The sequence below is a fragment of the Psittacula echo genome (assembly GCF_963264785.1).
Source record: "Psittacula echo genome assembly, chromosome: 14".
NCBI lineage: Eukaryota > Metazoa > Chordata > Aves > Psittaciformes > Psittacidae > Psittacula > Psittacula echo.
In genome coordinates, this window is record NC_137750.1 from 10,851,859 (window position 1) to 10,876,658 (window position 24,800).

Here is a 24,800-nt window from a genome sequence, read left to right on the forward strand (position 1 = left end):
GTGGACCCCAAGGTCAGTGCAGAAGAAGGGCAGGAGGTGCTCCAGGTACTGGAGGAGAGGTTTCTCTGCAGCCCATGGTGCAGACCATGGTGAGGCAGGCTGTCCCCTTGCAACCCATGGAGGTCCACAGTGGAGCAGATATTCACCTGCAGCTTGTAGAGGACCCCATGCTGGAGCTGTTTGCTTCCCCTGCCCCAGCAAAAAGTGGGACTGGGAAAGGCAGCCTGTCTTCCCACTGAGAGCTAGCAGCCCTGCTGGCTTGCTGGGCCACCATCTGCCTCCATGCTCCAAGGAAGGAGCTATCTCAGCTCTGAGCAAACACCTCAGACACCCAGCCAGAAGATGCATCAGTAGGGAAACAACAGACAAGAAGATGTATCAGAAGTGAAAAACCCCCATATTCTGCTACACTCACATGACCATGTACATTAAATACACATCTCATGTAATCACAGCATTTTCCTTTGCTCTGCTGAGTGGTGTAGAAGCAGATTCACCCAATGCAGAGGTCAGTCACAGCAGCAAACAGTACCTGCAGAACTCTTCTGTGACACAGGGCTCTTTGGAGTGCCAGGCACGCTGCTTGGCCGCTCCCAGGTCGTTTCTGTTGAAGGGAAACATCAGTGTAAGGGTGACAGAGGCCTTGAACACACACCAGAGTTATGTGTATTATACACAGACAAATGGGTCTGACCCTCAGTGTTCTCTGACCCAAGTTCTCACCCTGTGAGGAAGGTGCCTGCACTTCCCGTCTCCTTCCATCTCTTTCTGCTGTTGCTCCCCAGCCCTGGCTCCCTTGTCAGCCAGCCAGGATGGGTGGAGACAGAGCAGATTGGGAGCTGCATCACTGGTTCTTCCAGTGCAGATCTGCCCCAGGGCTGTGCTCGGCAAGAAAGCAGGGGTACAGCAATAGCACACATCACTGTAAGCTGGTGCCACGATGATAGCCTTTCCAGATGGAGTTAAATCAAGCTCAGCCCAGGGTCCTGCCTGCAGCCCACTGTGGACCTTGTGACCTGCCCAGCCACAGTTGCTGCAGCACAGCCAGTCATGGCCCTGACCCTGGGAACAAAGACCAAGCAGTGGCAGTGCCTTTGCCTCTGCTGTCTGCATCAAAGGCAGCTGTGAATGACTCAGAGATGTGGTTTTAGTGACATATACATACACCATAACATTTTTTTTCCCTCAACAAAGCTATTTCCCTAGCAAATCTCCTTTTTCTTTCCACTCGGGCTGTTTAGCAGCTGGGATATGCAAATGTACGTCACACCAGTTTTGATACTCAAAAGACTGTCAATGCTTTCCCTCTCTCAAGTTTCCTCTGAAGTTTAGCCATTCTGCTAATTTTCTCAGCAAATGGAAAATTATTTTTGACCACTGAATACAGACAATTTAGTTGCAAAACTTTGTAAAAGCTGCAAACAGCAGACAGTGGAGTTACAACAGCAACTCCTGCAGAAGTTGAGCTCGAAAGCCCAAACCACCATTCCTTTTGAATAAACATACTGGTACCAAACCAAATAAATAATACTGACTGACTGCCAATATCAAATAAGAAAATAAGCAAGTTAGTGTAATCATAGAATCATAGAATGATTTGGGTTAGAAGGGACCTTAAAGCTCATCCAGTTTCAACCCCCTGCCATGAGCACATTCAAAAGATCAGGTTGCTCCAAGCCCCATTCAACCTGGCCTTGAACACTGCCAGGGATGAGGCAGCCACATCTTCTCTGGGCAGCCTATTCCAGTGCCTCACCATCCTCACTTTAAAGTATTTCTTTCTTACATCTAACCTCAATGTCCCCTGTTTAAGTCTGAACCCATCACCCCTTGTCCTATTACTACAGTCAAAGGCTTATATAGGCCACTTTGTTTGAAATTGTCATTCTCAAAATCCCAACGAACAGCCATCCAACCATGCCAAAACTGAGATCCTGCATCTCTCTCAATATTCTGGATGAACATGGTTAAGTGGTATTGGAGCAGGAGAGACCCCTTGGGCATAACAGTCTAGGGCTGGCAGCCAGTGCTTCCATCAGGGCACAAGAAGCCTTCTATCCTGTGTGAGTGATGCTAACAGGATGCTAACATGCTTCAATAACCAATAAAGGCCTATTGGGTAAAGAAGGGAATATTGTTTTGTCTGTCTTTATACACATATTCATGCACATACATACACATACTGATGTCCTCAAGGGTTGCGTTAGGTTCCTCATTTTGGGAAACGACTCAGGATTACAGGTCCCAAATGGAGGAAGGTGCCATCCCCTACACCTGTGATGCCCGAATACTTGAGGCATATTCCCTGCTTACCCCTCTCTTCCCTTCTCCCCAGGCCACAGCATGCTTTTGCTTGCAAAGAAAAATACTTTGAGCATTGAATTTTCTTTGCAAGTGCAAAACCTGGTGGACAAGCAGCTTTGACGAATCCTGGGGAAACGTCTAAATTTTACTCTGCTTTTTGTGAATTGGGCAGCAAGCTAATAAATTCCATGCTAGGTCAATGAGGAAGAACTGGAATGTGTTTTAACTACATAGAAGGAAAATTAAATGCTAGGAGTTGTCTTTTGTGAGTCAGCTTGTCTTGGCTTCAAATACTCAAATGCATGATTAAATAAAGACAAATTCTGATTTACATTTATTGTAATGCAAAGGTAAACAGCAGAATATGCTGCCCGCGTTTCTGGTAATGATTTGGTTTTGTAATGTTTGTTGATTACTGAATAATATGAGTTGACTTCAAGTCAAGTGCTTCAAAGAATGGCGTTTGGAGATCTATGTGGAGGGGCTGTGGTGTCCCCTTATGCTGTGCCCAAATGCACTCAGTGGGGCAGCACACTTTGATCAGAACTGATTTTGACATTAGCAGTAAAAACAGTTACCTTCATATTTGGCTTGAGGCTTTTTATGCCAGCGTATCCCTCAACAATATTTTTGCATTTTTGAGACTGTACAAAGAATGCAGTTAAAACCTTACAAATGTATTAGAAATGTAATTAATTGGTTCAAACAACCAGCTGCTTCTTGTAATTCATCTCTCCTTTGCCTGCTAGCTGCTGTGAAGATGGTGTGAAGTGACTGATTACTCCCCTTTGCCATACAGAAAGCCCAGATACATAATTTGCAGGAAGAAATCTCATACATGAAAGAGCAGCGCCCAGCGCTTTGCATATTTGTGAATTCAACCCAAACCACTCAGTGTCTGGACAAATTTTCTAAAATAAAGTGACTGTTGGGTTATGCACATTGAGAATTCATAGAATTATAAAATCAAAGAGGTTGGAAAAGACCTTCAAGTTCATCAAGTCCAGCCATTCCCCCAGCACTGCCAAGTTCACCCCTAAACTGTGTTAGTAAAGGTTTCGTCTACAAGGAAATAAAATCTTTTATTGAGTAGGAAATTAAAAGAACAAGAGTGTTTTAAACCCATTTGAGTGCTAGGAGAAGAAAAACTCCACTTCTGTGCACACAGTAAAAGAGGGATTGTTCCTGCAGCCCAAGCAGGGATAGGAACCAACCTCCATCAGGACTGCACTGCTGTAATGCCATCTACTGGAGGCAACTAAATTTACCAAGATAGTAACATCACAAATTTCTCTTCAGCTTAGTGATGATCAGAATGGATGGGGAAGAGAGATGATTGTTTTCAGAACTACACAGAAAAGGCTTGGTGAGAGATAACACCCTGCTTAATACATCCAAGACAGAGTCTTGTCTTGGAGTACTAAATGCAGCCTTTGATCCTCATGCTTGGAAAATCTGAAAACTACTTGTAAACATGTGATAAAATACTGATCAGTACTATTAAGAATAGATTCAATATCAGGCTAGATTTTATATCCCACACAATCTTCCAGAGAGGGTTAGAGTCAGGCTAAAAGCTTTCACTCTTTGGGAGTGTAATTTAGCACTGGCAGACCAACATCTACAAGTTCTGTTCTCCATTATCAGCCACATGTTCATTATTCAATTTAGCAAATGAAGGGAAGGAATAATCAGTAGTTTCCTTGTCACTCCCTGGACTGTGAAGGTGGTCTGTGAACAAAAAGAGTCCTGCAGCCCAGGGAGATACCCAAGGGGCTTTGGAGCAACCTCGTCTAGTGGAAGGTGTCCCGGCTTATGGCAGGGAGTTGGAACTGGATGAGCTTCAAGGTCCCTTCATAGGGACAGCTTTGGCTGTCCCTTCAGAGCCAAACCAGGTTGTGATTCTATGAAACTATTATTCTATGAAATTAGTTACTGTACAGCAAGGCAGTAGCAAGCCACTTGTTCAAACTGAAATGACGTAGTGAGAGGAAAAACAGTTACAATACCCAAGCTCTACATGCCAACAGAACCAAAGAGGGCTTTCACAGATGTGGTTAAACATTTCCTCCCAAAGGAAAGCGGAAACCTGGGGTGTTTTGGGGGAAAAAAAGTTCACTTTGCATCTGTTTGGCAGAATGAGAAATAACATGATGTGTCAGGCCTTCAGAGAGCCACACACTCTGGGACATCACATCAGTCAAGAAACACAGCTTCTGAGGAGGTCCGAATGCTGACGATTTTTGTGATCAAAGTTGTAGCAGCTGAAGAAGGAATGTGGCGTCCCTTCTCCATGTTCCAGCAGCACTCTGAGGTCAACGCAGCTGCTTTCTAGTCTGAACTCACCACATCAGCCAAACATCAGCTAGCATAATCCCTCCTCAGTGTGCTCATATTGCTTTCAGGACTGGATTTTAGTACCTCTGCATTCTGTCATGTGTAGTGCTATTTTAGGAACTAAATGCTCCATAGTTTCATTGGCCAAACTATGAGAATACAGCAGAGCAAGCCAGAGGACCTCTGGGTCTGCTTAGTGTGCAGTAACTTTCTCTGGTCCAAAGGATCTGTAGCAGCTACAACCTGTCACTCCTACAGCACCTGTACTGGTGCTAGCTCATGTCTTTATAAATAGGTTTGGAGTTTGGTTTAATTTTAACAGATCTCTTATGCTGAGCAGCTCTAAACCCAGTTTCTGCCCTGAATAATGTGAAGCTGTGCAGTCACTGATATGGATCATAGACTCACAGAACACCAGGTTGGAAAGGACCTCACGGATCATCTGGTCCAACCTTTCTAGGCAAAGCATGACCTAGAAAAGATGCCCAGCACCCTGTCCAGCTGAATCTTAACAGTGTCCAGTGTTGGGGAATCCACTACTTCCCTGGGGAGATTACTCCAGTGGCTGATTGTTCTCATGGTGAAAAATTTTCCTACTGTGTCCAATCAGAATCTCACCAGGAGTAACCTGTGAGATACATTACGTTATTGATAAGACATTGTCCCTGTCTTTTCCATGTGAGTCCTTGTAAAAAGAGAGTCTCCATCTTCTTTGTAAACATCTTTTAAATACTGGAACACAGTGACACAAATCCAGTTCTCTCAGCCTTTACTCATATGGCTTTCCAGTCTTTTGACCATCTTTGTGGCCCTTCTCTAGACCCTCTCCAGCCCATCCACATCTTTTTTGTATAGCAGGAACCAAAACTGAACACAGTATTCCAGGTGTGGCCTGACAAGAGCGGAGTATAGTGGGGCAGTGACATCTTTATCTCTGCTGGTGATGCCCTTGTTGATGTTCCCCAGCATCCTCTTGGCTTTCTTTGCTGCAGCAGTACATTCTTCGCTCCTGTTGAGCTTGTCCACCAGGCCTCTTTCCACAGAGCTGCTCCCAAACTATTCCTTAAAGTATGAAGAATTAGAAGTGATTTTTGCACTAGGATAGAACAGGCCCCACAGTCTTACCTCATCATTTTTGGATTCACTTTGCTTTTGCCAATGGCATGTAGGAACCACCCCTATGTGCAGATAGTTTGTTAATCTCTTGTCCTTCCTTTGCTGCTCCCCTGCATCCTTCTAGGCTTTCGGCGAGGTTTGCAGCCTGCCTGTGGCTCCTAACAGTGCAAAGATTGGTTGGACCTGTGAGTGGAAGGGAGTACAAACAGCCCTGCTTTGGAAACAGGTTTTCCTTTAAGAGTTCAATACTGCAGTCCCCAGTCCAAGCCTCCAGGCTGTTTGAAGCTGGCTTTGCTGGAAGGAAACCTCAGCAGCCGGAAACAAAGTGTTGTCTGTGCTTTCACACCTTATCTCCCCTTCCTGACTAAGATCTTCCCCACATTTGTGATGAATCAGAAAGGGTTTCATGGCACTTAATTTCATGGTATTGTGTGTGGGAGAAAACAGCCTAAAGGAAAGTCAGGGGGAGTGTGGGTTTGTGCATGTAAGGAGGGGAAATCACTTGCAATGCCCTGAGACTGGAGTAAACCATTCAAAACTTTAGAAGCTGATGAATGGGGGAATGAGAGTACAAGGAAAATGTTTTCCTCCTATTCTGTAGCACAAGATTTTGTTTCATTGGAATGATGAGGTCTAAAGAACTAACTCCAGGCTAGGAAGAACCATCCTGCTCTCCCCTCCTGGCCTCCTGCAGAGTGTGAGGGCTGTCCTGATTTAGCACGACAGCTCTCTCATCTTTATGCTCCAACATTTTGGTCCAGTGACCCCTGCAGAAAGGAACCTATGGGTCACCTACAGCAATATCACCTCCAAAGGCCCAAACAACCAGCCCATGCACGAGCCTCTGAACTGCAACATGGTCCTTCACATGGTAGTCTTCCCATTGCGTTGCAAGGTCACACTCCTCCATGGGCCTTCCAGGACCCTGACCTTTGCTTCATCCTCATAATGAAGAGACTCAATAAAAGGAGCAGAAGTGACAGATGCAAATCTCTTTGCACCTGCATGAAACAGGAGATTTAATCTCACAAGTGCTGTAAGCAGCATGTAGTACATGAACTACTTCAGCAAGAGCTGCCGTGTCAGAACTGAAATCCAGCTCCATCCCACAGGCAGTTCAATTAAAATCGTCTAAGGCTGCCATATCCTCAGTCCCAAATTAGCGTCATGGATACAGGCACCATCCAAGAGTTCTTGAAAACTTTCATCCATGTGTTGAGGATAGAGGTGCTTGTCACTACCTCAACAGCAGGGGAAAAGTTGATGACAATAGTCCTTACTTGATCTCTCAAAGTGAGCACTGGGAACTGTACCATGCCCCTCCTTTTGCAAGCACTGTGCAACAAAACTGAGCCCTTCACTGCAGGCTTAGCAGTGATAATAATGCTATTTCCAGCACTGTCTGAGACACACTTGGTTTTTCTAGGTTTTAGGCCACTTTATCAGGGCAGGTTTCTTTATCACCCTTTAGCTGAGCATCCTGTATCAGAGGGAAACCGTCACTAAAAAGTTTTAAATGTACAAGACAAAATATGTAATAAAAATGTTTGATACCTCTTTGGTGTCTCCACAGATGGCTCACTATTGGAGCTACAGTTCATAAGTTTAGTTGGAGCAGGTGTTGACTGTAGCTGGTGAGAAATGAAAGAAAAACCTCAACCCACAGACTAAATCCTTCCAAGCTCCTTAACTGACTCAGAGAGATGGAGAAACATCAAGCAGGGGAAGTACTACAGTAGGTCATGGTTATATTCCTTCCATCCACTGCTCTCTCAATTCAGGTTTAGCAAGTACTTCGAAAGAGGCAAGAATTGTCTCAAGTGGTGAACTTCCTCACTGCCTTCCAGCACTGCAGTCCTGGTTGTCTTCAAGTATAGAGCCCCTCTAATGCATCTGACTGTGTTGATCCCCAGGCTGATACGTGTGCTCTGGATCTCAGGGTGTGATGACAGGAACTTTGGGAACATACCTAATTTAGATGAACTACTGAGTCACCTGCCTCAAAGAAATGGATTGTTTTCAGCTCACTTTGAGGTTGCTTTCTAACCAAGCAGAGATAAAATAAATCTTGTTTATTCTCTGAAAACAAAGAGTTTGAGATTTGGCAAAGGCTGAATGTAAAGTTCCAAAATGACTAACTTACCAATAGGCTTAGTGGCACCTTTAGCCAAATTCATTCCAGGCTGTGCTTGGGCTGCCAGGATAGATCTCATACACATTTCCTCTAGAGAATTAGCCATTCTCTGTATTTACCCTGTTCTTTTCCCCACTCACAGCAGCACCAGTGAAAGTGCAGATGTCTCTGTGTGATCACAGGGTAGGAAATTCTCCTGCTTCATCTGTTGTCATCCTCCATTTACCGAGCATTATTAAAATTGCTTTTATATTCTTGATTAAGGTCTAGCTTTCAATGGTGCAGTAAGCTGGTGCTTACTGTACCTGGTGCTTCTTAATCTTAATTGCTTTAATCCTTTTTATGTGCTTACAATGCTCAAAAAATGTATGTCTGTGGAAAGAATAGTTGATCTTGCAACATACTAATGTTACAGTGCTCTCAGCTCTGGCATTCCACAGAAGCTATGAGACATAAATGTAGTGAATGATGAATTTTAGGAGAACATCAAAACACACAGAAGTCCCTTTGAGTTTCCATGGGTGTTCTCTGACCCAGTGAGTGTCCTAATCACAAAGGTGTCACATACGAGATGACCACAACCACTGTTGCCATGTTTTACAGAATCAATAGAATTGGGCTGGGTTGGAAAGGACCTTAAAGCTCATCCAGTTCCAATCCCCTGCCACAGGCAGGGACACCTTCCACTAGACCAGGTTGCTCTGACCATGTTGTGCCAGGTACTGCTCATGACAACAGCCCATGGGCAAGGCACAAGGAGGATTAGGTTGTTGGAGTTTCCAGCTGTGGTTTCCAGTGGGGCTTAGACATGTCAGTGATCAACCAAACAGACCAGGATGTTTTAGCAGATACTGGTTTGGTGCTGGGAAATTTACTTGCAAGACAAAGACAGCACCATGCTGGATGGAAAGGATCCGCTAGCCACTGCTCACTAGCCACAGGATGCTGAAGGTCCCTAAGCACTGCGTTTGTGAGGGAAATGCAATGTGTTTACAGTACTGAATTGTCACCTATTGTTTGGGTGCCGCCTAGAAAAGCACAATCTGTTGTTTCTGCTCTTCCTGTGGTCAGTGGGCAGGCTGCAGTGGTTGCACAGCTGGATCAGAAACTTGCTTGGAGTTAGGAACATCAGCGGAAGAAAGGTGAAGGGTAAATCAAAGCAAGCAGGAACACAGAAACAGGGAAGATGGCTGGCGGTACCAGGAGGACACCAAGTAATACATATTTTTTTCAGGCAGATCAAGAAAATGTTCCTAAAACTCAGAAGCGCTGGACTTGAGATTCCTGTCACAGAAACGACCGCTTGCAGCTACACATTTCAGTCCCTGCCTCAACCCTTGCTGTTGCAGGTGGCATTCTACTAATGATGTTTGTGACCATGAGACTATATGGACCTCAATTAGGATTGAGATAATGTGAAAGCAGAATTCCTGCTTTCCAGGAGACAGAAAGCCATTTAGTAAATGGGCAGAACACAACACCACAGACAAGAAAAGCCTGGAAATAAGGACACACCATGTAAGGCTGACCTCAGCTGAGAATCCAGGATGGCAGCACGCCACACACATGCTTGTGTCAGAAGTATATAAGTCATCTTTAACGTGACGGGCAAGGTAGCTGGCGTGCCATTATTTGACTAATGCAAGAGGGTATTACAGCTGCAGCACATCACAGGATTTCTTCAGCATAATCAAATATTCTCCTGCTGAATCTACCACCCACACAGAGTTGTAAACCACTCCCACAGACACGGAGCAACTCCACGGCTAACCACAGAGTAGCTGTGCATTCTGGGCACATGTAATCCTGGGAAAGGGGAGAGGCTCCGCTGTAGTAAGCTGCATGAAGCTGCAGACATGGTATTTGTGATCCTGATGCCTGAGCCAAATATGAAGCATTGTAAAGCAATGCCAGTGGGAAGAGCAGTGCTATTGTCCTTGCTCTGGAAATGCCAGCTAGAAGCCTGCTGCCAACCCCCCCCAAACCAGCAGCAAGTGAAATACCCTTCGTTATCTCACAGGGACTATCAAGGTAGGAGAGATCCAGAGCAGAAATTACTTCATCTTAATCACACCTGCCTCCAAAAGACCCACAGCTTGTCCAGATGTGCTCAGAGGTGAATGGAAGTGTCAGCAGACTCTGCCCTCTCTCCCAGACAGGGTTTCTTCCTATTCACAGTCTCCCCATCAGCTCATGTACATTAAAGGTTTTGAAGGCTTCACAAAGTGATTTTGCAACCCAGACCCGCTGGGGACATTTATTTCTTGAATTTCCAGCAAAATGACTGAGCTTCTTGCTGACTTGCTGCAGTGGTACCTGTCTTGGGAAGGGAACAGGCAGGGACATCCCTGTACAGGCAATCTCAGCTGCATGGTGAAGCGGACACAGGCCCTGAGGGGCTGGCAGAGGTCTACAGCACCTCACATAAACACCGCTTTGCTTCAGTGATGCCACACACAACAATCCTCACACAGACGGAGGAGGGTGCATAAAGCACTGGGAGATGTGTCAAACTCACTTGGAATATGAAGGCCACAAGATAACTGGCAGTTGCTGGAGACCTTACTTCATGTGTCTCCCTGCAGGTCAACACCAGGGCTGATCCATGAACCCAAGGAGTGCAGATGGACAAAGGATGGAGCCCACCACTGTTTGCCGAGGTAAAGCCTTGTTAAACCTCAAAGGCTTACTTCTCAAGGTAACCACTGGCCTCCCATTCATTGCTCCAACAGCAGAAAGGTTTCTCCTCTGCTGAATAAAACCTGCAAGTACTGCACACAGAAATGCATTTTTTTTCAGCTCAGACCCAGTAGTTTCCAGCACAAAGAACAACTCTATGGGGCTTACAGCTCTGTAACACTGAGCTGCACTCTGCCCAGCTCTAAGCCACATGCTTTGGCTACCTTGTATGAGGCAAAGTGTGCTGTGTGGAAGGTGTTCTCCTCCTGAGACACCCCTGAAGCTGTACTTGCAGATCCTGCCTTTCCTTTCCACTGCCTTCCTGCCAGCCACTTGTGTAATGAAGGTATCTAAAGACATATTCTGCAACCATTCCTGTGCCAACAGGTCATGTTTCTGATGTTTCCTGAACCTGTCAAGGCTTCCTGCCCCTGGATAAACATTTTTGCCCTGGTTTGGTTTGCAGAGCTGTTGGCCTGGCCTTCCAGCTCCTGTTACCCAAGTAATCCCCAGCAGTACTGCAGCTTTTCAGACCCTGAATCTCCCCCAAAATGCTGTCCCTCTGAAGCATGAGCACCCGTGCAGATGTGTGTGTGTGTGCATGTGTGAGCACGCCGGGGTGTTCGCAACAGCTGTAGGAATGAAGTGTAGAAATGGGGCGCGGCATTTTACAGATGTGCTGTGTATCCTATGTGCTGCTGGGAACGAAAGCCAGGGCAGATACGCTGGGTGTGAAGGGAGGTGTGCTCACACTATAGGACCTGATGGGAAGAGGCTGTTTCACTGTGCAGCCCTCTCTGTGCCTGCTGCATTCTGCTAAGGGAGTAGTAATGGGCAGTAATCACAGAATCATAGAATGGTTTGGGTTGGAAAGGACCTTAAGATAATCCAGTTCCAATCCCCTGCCACAGGCATGGACACCACACACTAGACCATGTTGCTCCAAGTCCTGTCCTACCTGGCCTTGAACACTGCCATGGATGAGGCAGCCACAGCTTCTCTGGGCACCCTGTGCCAGCACCTCAGCACCCTCACAGTAAAGAACTTCTTTATATCTAACCTAAATCTCCCCTGTTTCAGTTTGAACCCATCACCCCTTGTTCTATCCCTCCAGTCCCTGATGAAGAGTCCCTCTCCGGCATCCTTACAGGCCCCCTTCAGACACTGGAAGCTGCTCTGAGCATTCCACGCAGCCTTCTCTTCTCCAGACCGAACAGCCTCACTTTTCTCAGCTTGTCTCCATACGGGAGGTGCTCCAGCCCTGGATCATCCCATAAAAGAAAAGTGAGGACATTTTTTAAGTTCCCCTTCAATTCTAGGCTGCAAACTCAGGTCTCTGGTGAGGTTCACTGCAGCCAGTTTTACCTGTCTGTGGAGTCAGGGTTGTCACTGAAGCTCTCCTTAGAGTCAATAAAAAAAGATTGGCACTTCCAGGGTGTAGCTCACATAAGCTATTCCAGACACCTACTTCAGAAAGACAAATGGGAGGTAAAGGTAATTGGTTCCTTCCACGGATAAATGGTGAGACTGGAAGATCCCATGCAAATGGAGTTGTCCACCCCGTGGATGGTACCTTGTCAGGTGAATCAAACTCTGCCCTGCTCAGACAGCAACAGGGGTGGCGAAACCTATCTAAGGACACAGGAGTAAACATCCTAGAGGCCAATCAGTGCTGTGAAGTCTGATGGGCACTCCTTTGCACACACACTTCCTTCCAGCTTATTACCTTGCTCACTGGTGTCCTGATTATAAACAGAGAGCACAAACATGCACTTAATCCTCCAGATCCCAGGAAATGTATCCTGCCTGTCCTTCCAGACAGCACAGGACTCCTTGCAGAGTTAATGATGCAAAATAAGGACCATGACAGCTACAGAGAAGGGTCTTCCAGGTATTTTAGAGTGGCTTGCTATCTCTCTTCTCTGTCCTCTTTCTCATGTTTTGATATGACAAGCTTGGATGTCTGTAGATGTTGCACAAGTTAGGTAGCAGGCCTCCTGACTGTAGTGTAACTGATGCAGACTCAAGCTTCCTATAGCAGGCCATACTGTGAAAACAAATTTTAGGTGCATTGAAATTCTCTTGGGCTTCATTCTGCAGAACTTTAACAGGTCAGAGGCCTTAAAAATGGTTTCAGGATTGAGTCCAACCGTTTCAAAGGATGATAAATGTGGATAGTTTATCTGGTTGGGCCTTCAAGTGGAGATAGACAGGAATGTGCTGTCTTTTTCAGCTGTCCAAATCAGCTTATTCCCTACAGAATCACCCCAATTCCTTCATTACAGATTTTTCTAAGACCTCTTTTTCCACATAAGAACACTGTCTCATAAATTCTATTTATTTCCATTTGTGAACCAATTTCCCTGTGTTTTTCATGTAAAGACACTTAGATCACAAAACAACACGCATGGTGGAAATACTATTATGGTCAGATAAGATGTATGGATAGCACAGACAGATAATCACCATGTGGAAGGACACTCACCACTGGAAACAACTGGCAATGATATTAATGCCTTGCAAGGAGGGGAGAGTTCTGTTGTATTTTGAAGGCTCAGAAGAATCAAGGTGTTGCTTGCCCCTGCAATCCCATTTCCCTTCCCCACGAATGGGAATGCGTACGTGAGTTCCCATCTCTGAACAGCTCAAGCACTAAGAGAAAAAAACTACTTATTCCAAGAGAAAAAGGCTTCTGCGGCATGTGAGGAGGGAAGCAAATGGTGGAGCAGAGATGGGGCAGTGCCAAGCAACTTCAGAAAGGCTGATGTTGGATGGGCTGGTCACCTTAATACCTCCTGTTTTCAGGAGAAGAGCTACACCAAGGGTTCAGCTGGGGAGCAGCACAGAGCCCCACAGCACCAAAACTTGTAACGTTTTTGCTTGCTGATCTTCTTCAAAGGCCACGTCCCCTCCTTGCTTCCATGCCAGCAGATTGCATGGTGTGGAGCCCACTGGCTGCTGCCGCCCTGTGCATGGCTGGCTAATCCTGCCTTTCCCTAGGGAGCAGGAGGGCAGGACTGTCCAAGGAGAAGCAGGATCTACCCCAAAGCACAGTGGGGATATTTATTCATTTATTTACATATTCAGAGGAACCTGCCTCTGAACTCGTATCAAGATTCTTTGACTCAGACAAACAGAAAAAGCAAAGCAGCAGTTGAGTGACAGCAGCTGAGTTAGATGTGATGTACTTAAAACTGGGGAAACAAAAAGACACCAAATAAAGAACAACTCCCATGTGAGTCTCAGGCATTTGTCATCCTCTGCATTGATAAATATTTTTCATATAGGTTAGGCTTTACAGACTGAAAGAACAGGCCTGACAGGGATTTCAGGAAGTCATTTTGTCCCTGCTGTGCCCCAAAACAAGGCCAACGTGACTTCATCATTTTGTGTAACCTGCTCTTAGAGACCTCCAGTGATACGGACTCCCCAGCAACTCCCCACTCCCACACTTTACTATCTTAAGAGAGCTAGGAAGAGTTAGTTGTCCCCATTGCAACTGAAGTGTGTTACTGTGTCTTCTAGTGATGACAGGCATTGCAAACAGTCTTCTCTGCAACAGCATTTTATGCATTTGAAGCCTACTTTCATGTCCCCACTTTGCTTTCTTAGGGCAGACAGACCCAATCTCTAATATTTGCCCACAGGCCATGTTTTACACATCTCCCATCATTCTTGCTACTCTCTTCTGGACTTTATCCAACTGGCTCACATCTTTCCTGAAGTGTAAAGTCCAAACAAGATAAAATATTCCAGCTGAGGCTTTATAATTTCCTTGTAAAGTTGGAGGCTTACTTCATGCCTCCCAGACAACATTCCTATTTATACAATGGAAAATGCTGCTTGTTTGTATTCTAGGACAACGCTGCTGGCTCACACTCAAGTTTTAGATCCTCCAGAGCCCCTACGTCTTTGTCTGTAAACTGCTCCTTCATCTGTCTTTGTCACTTAATTATTTCAGATTAACTCTTCAATCTTAAGTGCATCTTTACTGAACAGCGTCCCAGTCTTCCAGCATGCCCTCAGCTGCAGGAGGCTTGTGAATTCTGAGCCTGTTCTGTGCAGCACACCATGTTCTCTCCCAGCTTCAGTTCAAATAGACTGTTTGAATAAGTGCTCTCAATGTCAACATGCCATTCATTACTGGAAATACAGACTAGAACGATACCTCCGGCACATCCCTGCAGGATTTCCTTCATGCAAACTTCCCTTCGACAAGGGACCATTGATTACCATGCTCGAAGTATGACCTGCCAAACAGTTTTGCCCCATCTTGCTGTAATTTATCTGCGGTCCCATTTTCCTTTAGTTTGTTTTCCCTACAGCCTGCTTTCAAACTGCCTTTGCTGCTTTTAGGACCTGTATGCCTGTAAGTGAGCTGCCTTTGGCATCTCTGCTCACAGACTTGCCCTGCCTGGAGGATGTATAAATGTTTAGCCACAACTCTACCATAGGAGAGGGCACACACCTCCTCCCACCACTGCTTGTCAGTGATGGAAGTGCTAAAATTGCCATGAACCTGCCAAGAAACCCTGCTGTTGCTAGCACCCATTTTCAGACAGGTGGTGGGTGCTAGCCAGGCCCCAGAGTGGGGCAATGGGATGTTCTGCTGTGCTCTTATCCCACCCGGAGCTCAGCCACAGCCCTGGGCTTGTTGCATACCCACCCCACACACTGGGATATGCCTCTCACTGACTGATAGGGCAACTGGTTGGGCACACAGGACAGCTGGAGTGCTCCAAGAGAAGGACATGCCACTCCGAGGATGTCCAGATCCGACATTTATAAGAACAGACAATGAACTCGATGCCTGGAGCTTCCACATATGCTTACCATAAGGCTGAGATAAATGTCTGTCTTCTACCCGCATGCACATGAGACACATGATGGAAGGGATGACCAAAGGGAGGATGAATGATAGCAATGCCTAAGAGAGATGTGTTACATGTATAAAAAGAAAGCAAGAGCATGGATTTGTGGGCTTCAGACTCTAGGAGACCTTGCAGAGTGCTGCTCAACCAAAAACACAGTGCTACATTTGCTACCTAACATCAGCTCTGAAGGAAATCCCACAATGTAGTTGTGGTTTTTCCACAGCTCTCTGTCAGAAGGTTCTAAATGAAGGAGTAGACAAACTCACTTTTCAGTTTAGGCCAGTGTAACAAGGCCCCTGGAAACCTTACAGTCCAAGTCTGTGTCCCACTGTTCTGCTGCATATCGGAAGGTGGCCCTTTGGTGCCAGCTCTCCACCTACTCCACACAGCAGAAGGCCCTGGGAGGGCTGAGGTCCCACAACTGAAACCATAATAATCTTCAGTGAACAGGGCCTTGCTGTTACCCAACTTACCTCAAACTCACCTTCCCGTGCAGCTATGTACAATTCTAATAAAATAATGTATTAACAACAGCTCGTTTCAGCAAAGCAGGTACAGAGGCTTGAGAAAGACAGAAGTGGAAAAAAACCACAATTAAACCACTTAGACACACCAACCACAGAGAGATGTGTGCTGGCACCATGTCCCCATAACAAACACTGCCAGTGTTCATCTTGAGACTCCCAGCAGCACTGCAGCAGTGACAGGACAAATAAGCAGTGAGACAAGGCAGAAGGTGCACTCAAGTGAGCTGTCCAGTCTATGAGCTTCTGATAAACATTACCCAGGCTAATGCAGCTCTACCATAGGAAAGATGGGGAATGCAGCTTTAGACATGCTGTCTTTGATTTATCATATGGCTCAAAGCCAAACAATACTTCCTGACAGCAATGCCACTGTAAGACAGCAAGCTTTGCATGCCGCACTGACTTTATGGAGACTGCAAATGAAGAGTTTTATCACATAAAACCCAGGCTCTGCTGCTTACAGGTTTTATCTGAGCTCAACCCAGTGCATGTAAGTCCACCGTCATAATGGCTCAGCACTGAGTTTAATCACCTCCTCACCCACCTCTGAACTGCAGTGGGGACAGGGTATCTAACTCCTGCTGATCTCCCCAGCTATGCAGGGGATGCTGGTCATGAGCCAGAGCAGGCTGTGCTTGGAAATGAAGGCAGTGTTTAGTGGTAATGTACCTCCTGGAGGGTGCTACGAGATGTCAGTATGTAAAACTCAGGTAAATCATTATTTGTCCAAGTTTTAAGCCAAAGCCTTCTGCAATAAAACACATCAGCCACTGAATGGACCAGGAGGCACGTTGTGAAAGCCCATGGCCCTCCTTGCACTCACAATGAGTCAGATAATGGAATGCCAGTGGTCACCCCTGATGGCTTTGACTCCGTTATGAACAACATGAACTCTTGCTATCCTCTCCTCCTTTGTCATTCTGTCATTCTTTTTGCTAAAGCAATCTGGTTTTGCTGGTCACAAGTCCCTGTTTTGCAATGCTGCTGTGAGGTCATGATGAGAAAAGCAGGTACACTTAGGTAAGCTGGGGGTGGTACCAGTCTGACAGGTCTTCAGCAGCTGATAAGATCGTTAGTTAAGCCTGCTTCTCTACTAGCATGACAGTGAATAAAACACACAAATATACACTGGAAATTCTGTCTTTGACATCCCAAAATAGGGTGGTTTTCTTCCTTTGTCTCCATGGGCAATCTGACCCTGACCAAACACCTTTTCAATTAACTTTCTGTTTTCCCCGAGCAATGTTTTAGTGATACCTGACATTCTACCAAAATTTTTACAAACATGCACCTATATAGACACACAGGCCTCCAGCTAAAGCAAAAGGAAATAAGGAATGTGGTAAAAACTATACCCTTAACAGTGGTTTATATTCTAAAACATTTATGGCAGGGGTGTTTCTACTTTACACTCTCTTATCTTCTGTAAAAGCTTCAGATGTCTTCTAATGGTCGGGATTAAGATGACAGACGATCAGAATACTAAATCCTCTTATAATTATGGTCTTTCATATGGTGACAGGGTCAGATTAATTCCTTTGACGTGGGGCCTACTTTGTCATCAAAATCAACTTCAGAGCCAATTTCCTACAACAGATCTGTACTGGTAGAGTGACACATTTACAGGAGCCTCCACCCCCACTTACCATTCGTGAAGGTGTTCACATAGTACCTTCGTCCCTGGGGTGACATATAGCTCTGCCAGCCGGGGGGAAGATGGCCATTCAAGGTATCTTCTGCCTGAGGAGTTGCTTTTCTGGGTTTCTGCTGAGAAAAGAGAAAAAACCCAACCTATTAAATCAATACCTAGATAATGTAAAACCTAACCAGACACAATCTGGAAAGGGACCATGTGGTTTGGCATTCTAGAGATTGCAATGCATCCAAAGACTTTTAGTCCATTTCTCCTCTCATCTGTCTTAGCTTTGTCCAGAACATGAAGAAACCTTCCCTCAGAGCACTGACTACACAGAACTTCCTTTGGGAGAGAAATTAAACCCCTCTGTATTTAATGTCCCATGGCACCTGGATCTGACTATGAAAATTCCTCTATTTAAGTAGTAAAATGCTAAGTGTAAAATAAGTGCCTGGGAAAGAAAGGCATGCATCTGGCACTCATTTGATTTCATATGGATATAATGGTAGGTCAAAGCACTTGCTCATGGAGATGCTGCCCCGATTTAATTTACAGGGACATCATCACCTTCAGACATTTTAAGGAGAAACACTACAAAATCATGTTGTCTACAGGAGCAGTGTGCTGAAGCCCATTTATCAGTATGCTGATTATATACTAATAAGGCTTGTAATTATCAATGCATACATTACTGATCTAGACACAATCTGGATCCGTATCATCCAGATACATGATCATAAGGAGTCAGGTTGCTAGGAGTGATCCAGATCATTAGAACAGCAGGAGATGAGGGTCATGCTGTTGCCTGCTCTCCAGGCACACACAGAACTGCTGCCGGAGTTCAGGTGCCACCTTGGCTGTACATCTTATCACCTCAGTGCAGGCTCAGGGTGCAAGGAAAATAAAAAGGTGAAGCTGAAGTGCAAGCAATGGTCCCATTACACTGCATCCCCTGCACTGTTTCCTGATTCACAGTAGCTCTGATGGTTCCTTGGTAGCTTGGGATTTACAGCAGCTGCTTGACATGAGACTGGCAAAGAAAGCTTCATCCCAAAGGAGGCATGAACCCCATTTGGTCCCTCCAATCAGGAACACTGAATAAAGCAGAGGTAGAGAGATACGATGCATAGCTAAAGATTGCCAGTTGCAGCCCTATAGTGCTGCAGCTATGAACCCAAGAGCCTCCTCCTGGCTCACATCCAGAGAGCTCCACTTTGCCTTTCCACATTCCCTAAGGCAAACCAGGCATGTGATGTACTCATTTTTTGTTTGTTTGCATTGCCTTCAAAGGAAGGAATACAAAAGAACGAGGGAAAATGTGTGAAATGGAATTATTTATCCCATGGAAACTAATCTCTGTTCAGGAAATGCTTTTTGACATGGGGGAACAGGTCTGAATTGACAGCACTAGATTCACAAGTAGCCACGTCCAGGGAACAGAGTTTCAGCTTCTAGCTGAATATAATGTTCAAACACTGGCAGACATGAATAGTACCAACAGAAAGAAACTGGTGATGTGTCCTTCTACACATTGAGTCTGAGTGAAATTCCAATTGTGTTACAACCCAGAATAAAGGAACATTTAATGATTTTGGAGCCAAAAATCTATTTTATGTTTCTCTTCAGTGTCAGAAAATGCTGATTGCAATGGCTCTCAGGAGGCACTGAACTTGAGAATGATCTCGTGTTCGTGCCTCGTCAGGCGTACTCACACAGACAGGTCACAGGCTCCAAGGCAGCCTATGGCCAGTGTGAACACTGTCTCACTGCTGCCGCTCAGATGCAGCCTATGCTGGTTAGGATTGAGCTCCCTTCCCAGAGCAGAAATACTGCCTGGGAGACTCAGCCAGCCCAATCCTAACAGAACAAGTTAGCTTAGGAGATACAAAGGGACTCTATGGGGTGTGTGACTCAAATCTCATGCTCTGCATGCCAATGGCTAGCACGGTTAATGCAGAATTAATCAGTAGGATAGCAACCATCTATTCCTATCCTGTGTGTTTCTGTTCTCTAAGGTTTGATCTTACCAGTTTACAGTTCCCCTCACCCTGCTGTACATGTGAGAAAGCAGAAGCTTTCACAGTTTATGTTACTATTTGATTTTTTTCCTGATCTCAGCTTATGATACAAGTGAAAACTTCTCTTGCACATTAGCCTACTCAAAGGCACATGTTCTCATTATTCTTAGTGTTATTCTATCTCCTAAAAATGCATGAAATGAAAATCTTGTCTTAGTAAAGCTAGCACAACCGTGCCTGTTCTGTGATTAGAGGGGCGGGACCCCTCCATACATGCCACTGAAACACCTCACTTTCATTCAGCTTTCTGTGAAAGCTCTGAGTCCTACTAATGAAAATATGATACCTCATTATAGAAAAATTCAGCTATCCCAGTTTTACCTCTGTGTTAACTGAGGTCTTCTCCAACAGAAACAGACCTATGAGATTATATGATTATATGCTTGAGCCATTGCACAGGACGGACGTGCTCTAGGAATGAACTGATGCTGTGAAGCAGCCTCTGACTTTTAAGACCAGTTAAGAGAGCTGGGCTTGTTCAGCCTGAAGAAGAAGAGGCTCCGGGGAGACCTTAGAGCAGCTCCAGTGCCTAAAGGGGTTCCAGAAAACCTGGAGAGGGGCTTTGGACAAGGGCCAAGGATAGGGTAGTAGGGACAGGCCAAGGGGAATGGCTTTAACCTGCCAGAGGGGAGACTGAGATGAGCTCTTAGGCAGAAGCTCTTCCCTGTGAGGGTGCTGAGGCGCTGGCACAGGGTGCCCAGAGAAGCTGTGATGAGCTTTAAGGTCCCTTCCAACCCAAACCATTCTGCGATACGAGTGTTTACACAAGTGCCTTGTTTCACTATGCTATGCCACTCCTAACATGGCTCCAACAGCCATGTACTTATTTCCAGTTCTTTACAGCCATACATTGGCACTACCAGAAACTTGCTCACACAACTGTGACACCTGCAGTATGGCCTTAATATCCAACATCATCCTTTTATTTGGTTTTACTCTCAGTCAAGACTGAAAATAACTCCCTGCAGGCTTCCCAAACATTACATCCCTGGAAGCATCACATTGTTTGTGCAGGTGATGCGGACCAGTGCACTGGTGTATGGCATTGGTACATACTTTCATCACATGGCCCTTACAAACAGAAGCTGGTTTGTGCAATCATCCTTTTCATCCTGTTCGGCTTCTGGGACTTGCCATGCAGGGGAGCTTTTCCATCTCACATCTCTCTCAGTTTCACCTCTCTACAGTTTCTGCTAATGTAATGAAACACGAGCAGAAAAATGAACTCCTGGAAAGAGTCTGACCAGTGCAGTCACCCCAGTAACTGAGGTAACAGCTAAGAAGGCTGTTTGATTTCTGTCTCCATGTCTACCTCCTGAGGGGCTGCCTTTGCACCTCACCCATACACGACCCTTATCCAAACCAGGTAGGTTTGGTGAGAAAGCCACAGCTTTCCTTTCAGAGGCTGAGAATCAAATAACATATGCTGAGAAGGGAAAGCATGATAGCCCCAAGCTGTTTTCTGAACCACAAAACCAGTCTCTTTCCCAGCATATTCCAAGCAATAGCACAGAAAGCTGGACATATCCTGGGACAGCTCCTGAACTCTCTCATTAATGGTCCCCCTTTATTGCTTGCCAAAGCCCACTGAAGAAGAAATAAACTCTGCAGTGTAGGAGTGTACCAGCTCGTGAGGAATTTGGCAGCAGGTTGGGTCCCTCAGCTTCACTCCACAGATCTCTGGCCTTGAAGATAACAAAGTTACAGCAGACTATCTCTGCTGTGCATGATCACCCCATAATGAGGAATTTGGGATAATCCAACCCTGGGTTCTGTTCCAGAATCTGGAGGGTATGCAATTTCACACATTATTACTGCAGGCTTGCAATTTCTGTCCTTAACACCTGCTCTCCCTTCTGGAACTGAGTCCTATCCATTCCTGCTATCCCTCTTTCTTAACATGCTCCTATAGTCACCCCAAGTACCAAATAGGTCGAGACTTGATTTTAGGGCCCCTGGTATTACTTTATTTCACACAGTCAGCACCAGTACTCTGCAAGGACAGTTACCAATGGTTTGCTTAAGTGAACCTCTGCAATTGCCCCAACATCCTTTGAGTCATTTCAGTGTTGCTTCAGCTTTCTCTGATGGACTACAGGAAAACCAAGATCTTTTACAGACAGATGCCATGGCTGTATTCTTAAACAAAGGCTATGATAAACAAAGAGATGCATGTGGACAGTATAGAGGTGACCAGCAAATGTTGGATGAAAATAGTATAAAGACCAAATTTAAGCCATTATGTTTGCAGGTGCTAATTCTATTTTTGAGTTACTTCTGTCTTTGCTTCTGATTTTGCCAACAAAGAAGTGCACCATAGTCCCTATCAATGATGATCAAGGGAAACCTCAGCACTGCCAAATGCTGAAGTTCTTGTAAACAATGGGGCAGTGGTTTCCTTGGATGAGCATGGAGTATGGATATGTGGATCTCTTCCTTTTGTTTTAGAGAAGAATATGTTCCTGAACAGCAACCCACTGTTGGGCAGGATGTTGCACCCTCCTCCTCCCTTACCCTCCATGGGGACTGCAGAGGAAGATCCTCTGGATGCTGGGACCACTTTTCTGCTGAAGTCTCTAACTGGTCCCAGTGCAATCTCATCCCACACACATGAACTCCCACTCCTATAGCAGCTCTGCTCCAAACTGATACTCCAGACGTGAAAGAGGAACTGAAAATTAAATAGGGGAGGAACTGAAACGAAACTTGGCTTCATCCGAGTTTCCTCATCATTCTATGCTCATTGAAGAAAAGGAACCAGGAGGCTCTGGAATACATGGTGTGGGGCTATAGATCAAGTACCACATAGTTTTGGCACACTCTGCAGTGCATCTCTTCAGAGTGCCATGGAGGCCATAGTGGCGGCACATCATCCCTTCTCTGCCAGACCAGATCTCAGTCACAGGAGAGGCGTTCTCAGTAGTACTCAGCAGACACAAGCCTGTCCTAGCCAGACCCTCTGCAGTCCCTTCTTCAAGCATCAGCACAATTAAACTGGATCCACATTTGCACACCCACCTGGCAGAAGTTCAGGCTAACCTGGCATGCGATGATAGACAATCCTGCTGCTGTGACGGGACAGAGATGGGGGTCAGGAGACGGGAAGCAGCCGGCAGATGGTGTTCAAGAGCCCAGCTCCAGAGCTGGCACAGCACCCCAACAGGCTTCAAACCTCCCCCCAAACCCAGCTCTTACACACCCTGTGCCCAGCCGCGTCTCATAGGATAAGTGAGGCACTCCTGCTTGCACACCTCTTCCTTGGACGGCCCGGCAAGTCCGTGCCAGTACTTTGATGTCCTGTTTCTACTTTTAGGAGAATACAGTTTCTGAGGATGGTAAATCACAACATGGAGAAGAGGTTTCGCTATCAGCAGAGAACATTCCGAACCAGGAAAAACAGAACAGCAGACAGGGACTCTATGTTGAAACTAGACAGGCTCAGACTGAAAAGAATCTGCCACTTGTGAGGATAAGTAGTGCCTGGAATGGCTTACCAGGGGGCTCTGTGCTTCTTGAAGTTCCTCCATCAAGATTAAGTGCCTCTTTTTAGAAGATCTGCTCTATTCCAACCAAAGAAAAAGATGGGACCCTGAAGCCCCTTCCCCGGCAGTGCAGAAGCCCAGGCAGGGTGGGTTATCAACCCCTTCTGCCTTCCAAATCTTGAAAGTCCCACAGTGCCTATTTGCTGAGAGAGACACTCGAGCCACTCCCCTCGCTGGGAGTGTCACCCAGGCACGGTGATGGACAGGCAGCTCAGGACCTGGAAAGGATGTCTGCAGCACACCGTTGAGGAAACAGGAAATCTGAACAATGTGAGCAGAGCACAGACCATCTGACCCCACTCAAACCCTCCTGCATCTCTATTTGCTGCCTGGAAAAGGGATCAAAGTATCTCTCAAAACAGTCATACCCAAGAACACAAGCACTTCCCTCCTACGAGATTTCCTAGGATCGGAAGTCCAGGTAGCAGGGGTACATGCAGAGATAGGCAAGAGCCAGCACCCAACAGGCCTCATTCTCCATGACAAGCGATGGGTTTCTGTCTGCAGAAACTCGGGGACAGGATTCTCCTGATATACGCACAGCAGAAAGGAACCAGAAATGAGCAGTAAATTCAAACGGCATCTCAAAGCAGAGAGGGCAATGGAGCTCTTCAACAAACCACACACCACAGAGCTAGCAAAGGCAAGCATATGAAATAATATGGGGTTAACCCACCTAGCCCATGACACCAGCACCGACAAGAGGCAGAAGGATATATGCTTTTTAGGGCAGAGCACATGAACCTGACGCCTGCTTGTGGTCCGTTCCCCCTGCATCCACAGGTGACAGGTTAGGGATGTCAGGGAGAAGAGGACAATCAGTGCAGGCAGGGCAGCTGCTCCACAGCATCACAACCCACCCAGAGGTGACACCCTTGACCAGGGAACAGTGTTTCATGTGTGCACTGTGAAGCACAGTTTGTCTAGGCTCATGTTTGAAGAGAATGACAACTGGGTCAGACATATTAGATGACACATGCAAAAAAGAGCACTACCTATGGCCTGAACGTTGAAGCCCTGGCACTTGTCTAGCTGAGCCTGCTCAGAACAGAGCAGATGTCCAGAAGGGAGACAGTGGGGATGCCTCTCCCACTCCACAGCTTCTGACTTTCCAACTATTTAATTTCTCTCTCTTCTTGACCAAGTTAGCAGCAGCTTGACTTGTCCCATTCTTTTGGAAGACCACGTGGCAATGTGGTCCCCTCCCAGTGGTGGAAAAGAGAAAGCCAAAGAAGGGGTTTTATACAGCAAAGTGAGGCAACAGGGATTGAAGGGTCCACCACACAGTCCACCCCATGCTGACTGACCCTCTGAGACAAGGTCAGCCTTGCTCAATAGAGGAAAATCACTTCCCATTTTCAAACTGCAGGAAATCCCCATTCCCCTTCAAAGAAGGATCCTGGGGAGGAAACATCTGTGCACTTAAAAGCCTGAGCTGCCTGAAGATGAGTTAGCTCATAGCGCTCTCCAGCAGAGCGCAGCCCCAGCGCTCTCCTGAACACACAACCCAAGGTAAAGCAGAACAACCCCAAAACCCCAAATGCAGGTCCTGAGCAACCTGCTCTAACTCTGA

The 24,800-nt window shown here is 46.0% G+C and overlaps 1 protein-coding gene across 2 annotated transcripts in view; it reads right to left on the bottom strand.

Moving 5' to 3' along the window:
• The window catches only part of GAS7 (growth arrest specific 7), a gene marked incomplete at its 5' end in the record, with an annotated part of 88,616 nt that overhangs the window by 36,481 nt on the left and 27,335 nt on the right, over positions 1-24,800 (bottom strand). For both annotated transcript variants that reach the window (XM_080629594.1, XM_080629593.1), the window contains 2 exons: positions 533-604; positions 17,618-17,738. In XM_080629594.1, the coding sequence (XP_080485720.1) occupies positions 533-604; positions 17,618-17,738 (193 nt within the window). The remainder of the gene's footprint in view (positions 1-532; positions 605-17,617; positions 17,739-24,800) is intronic.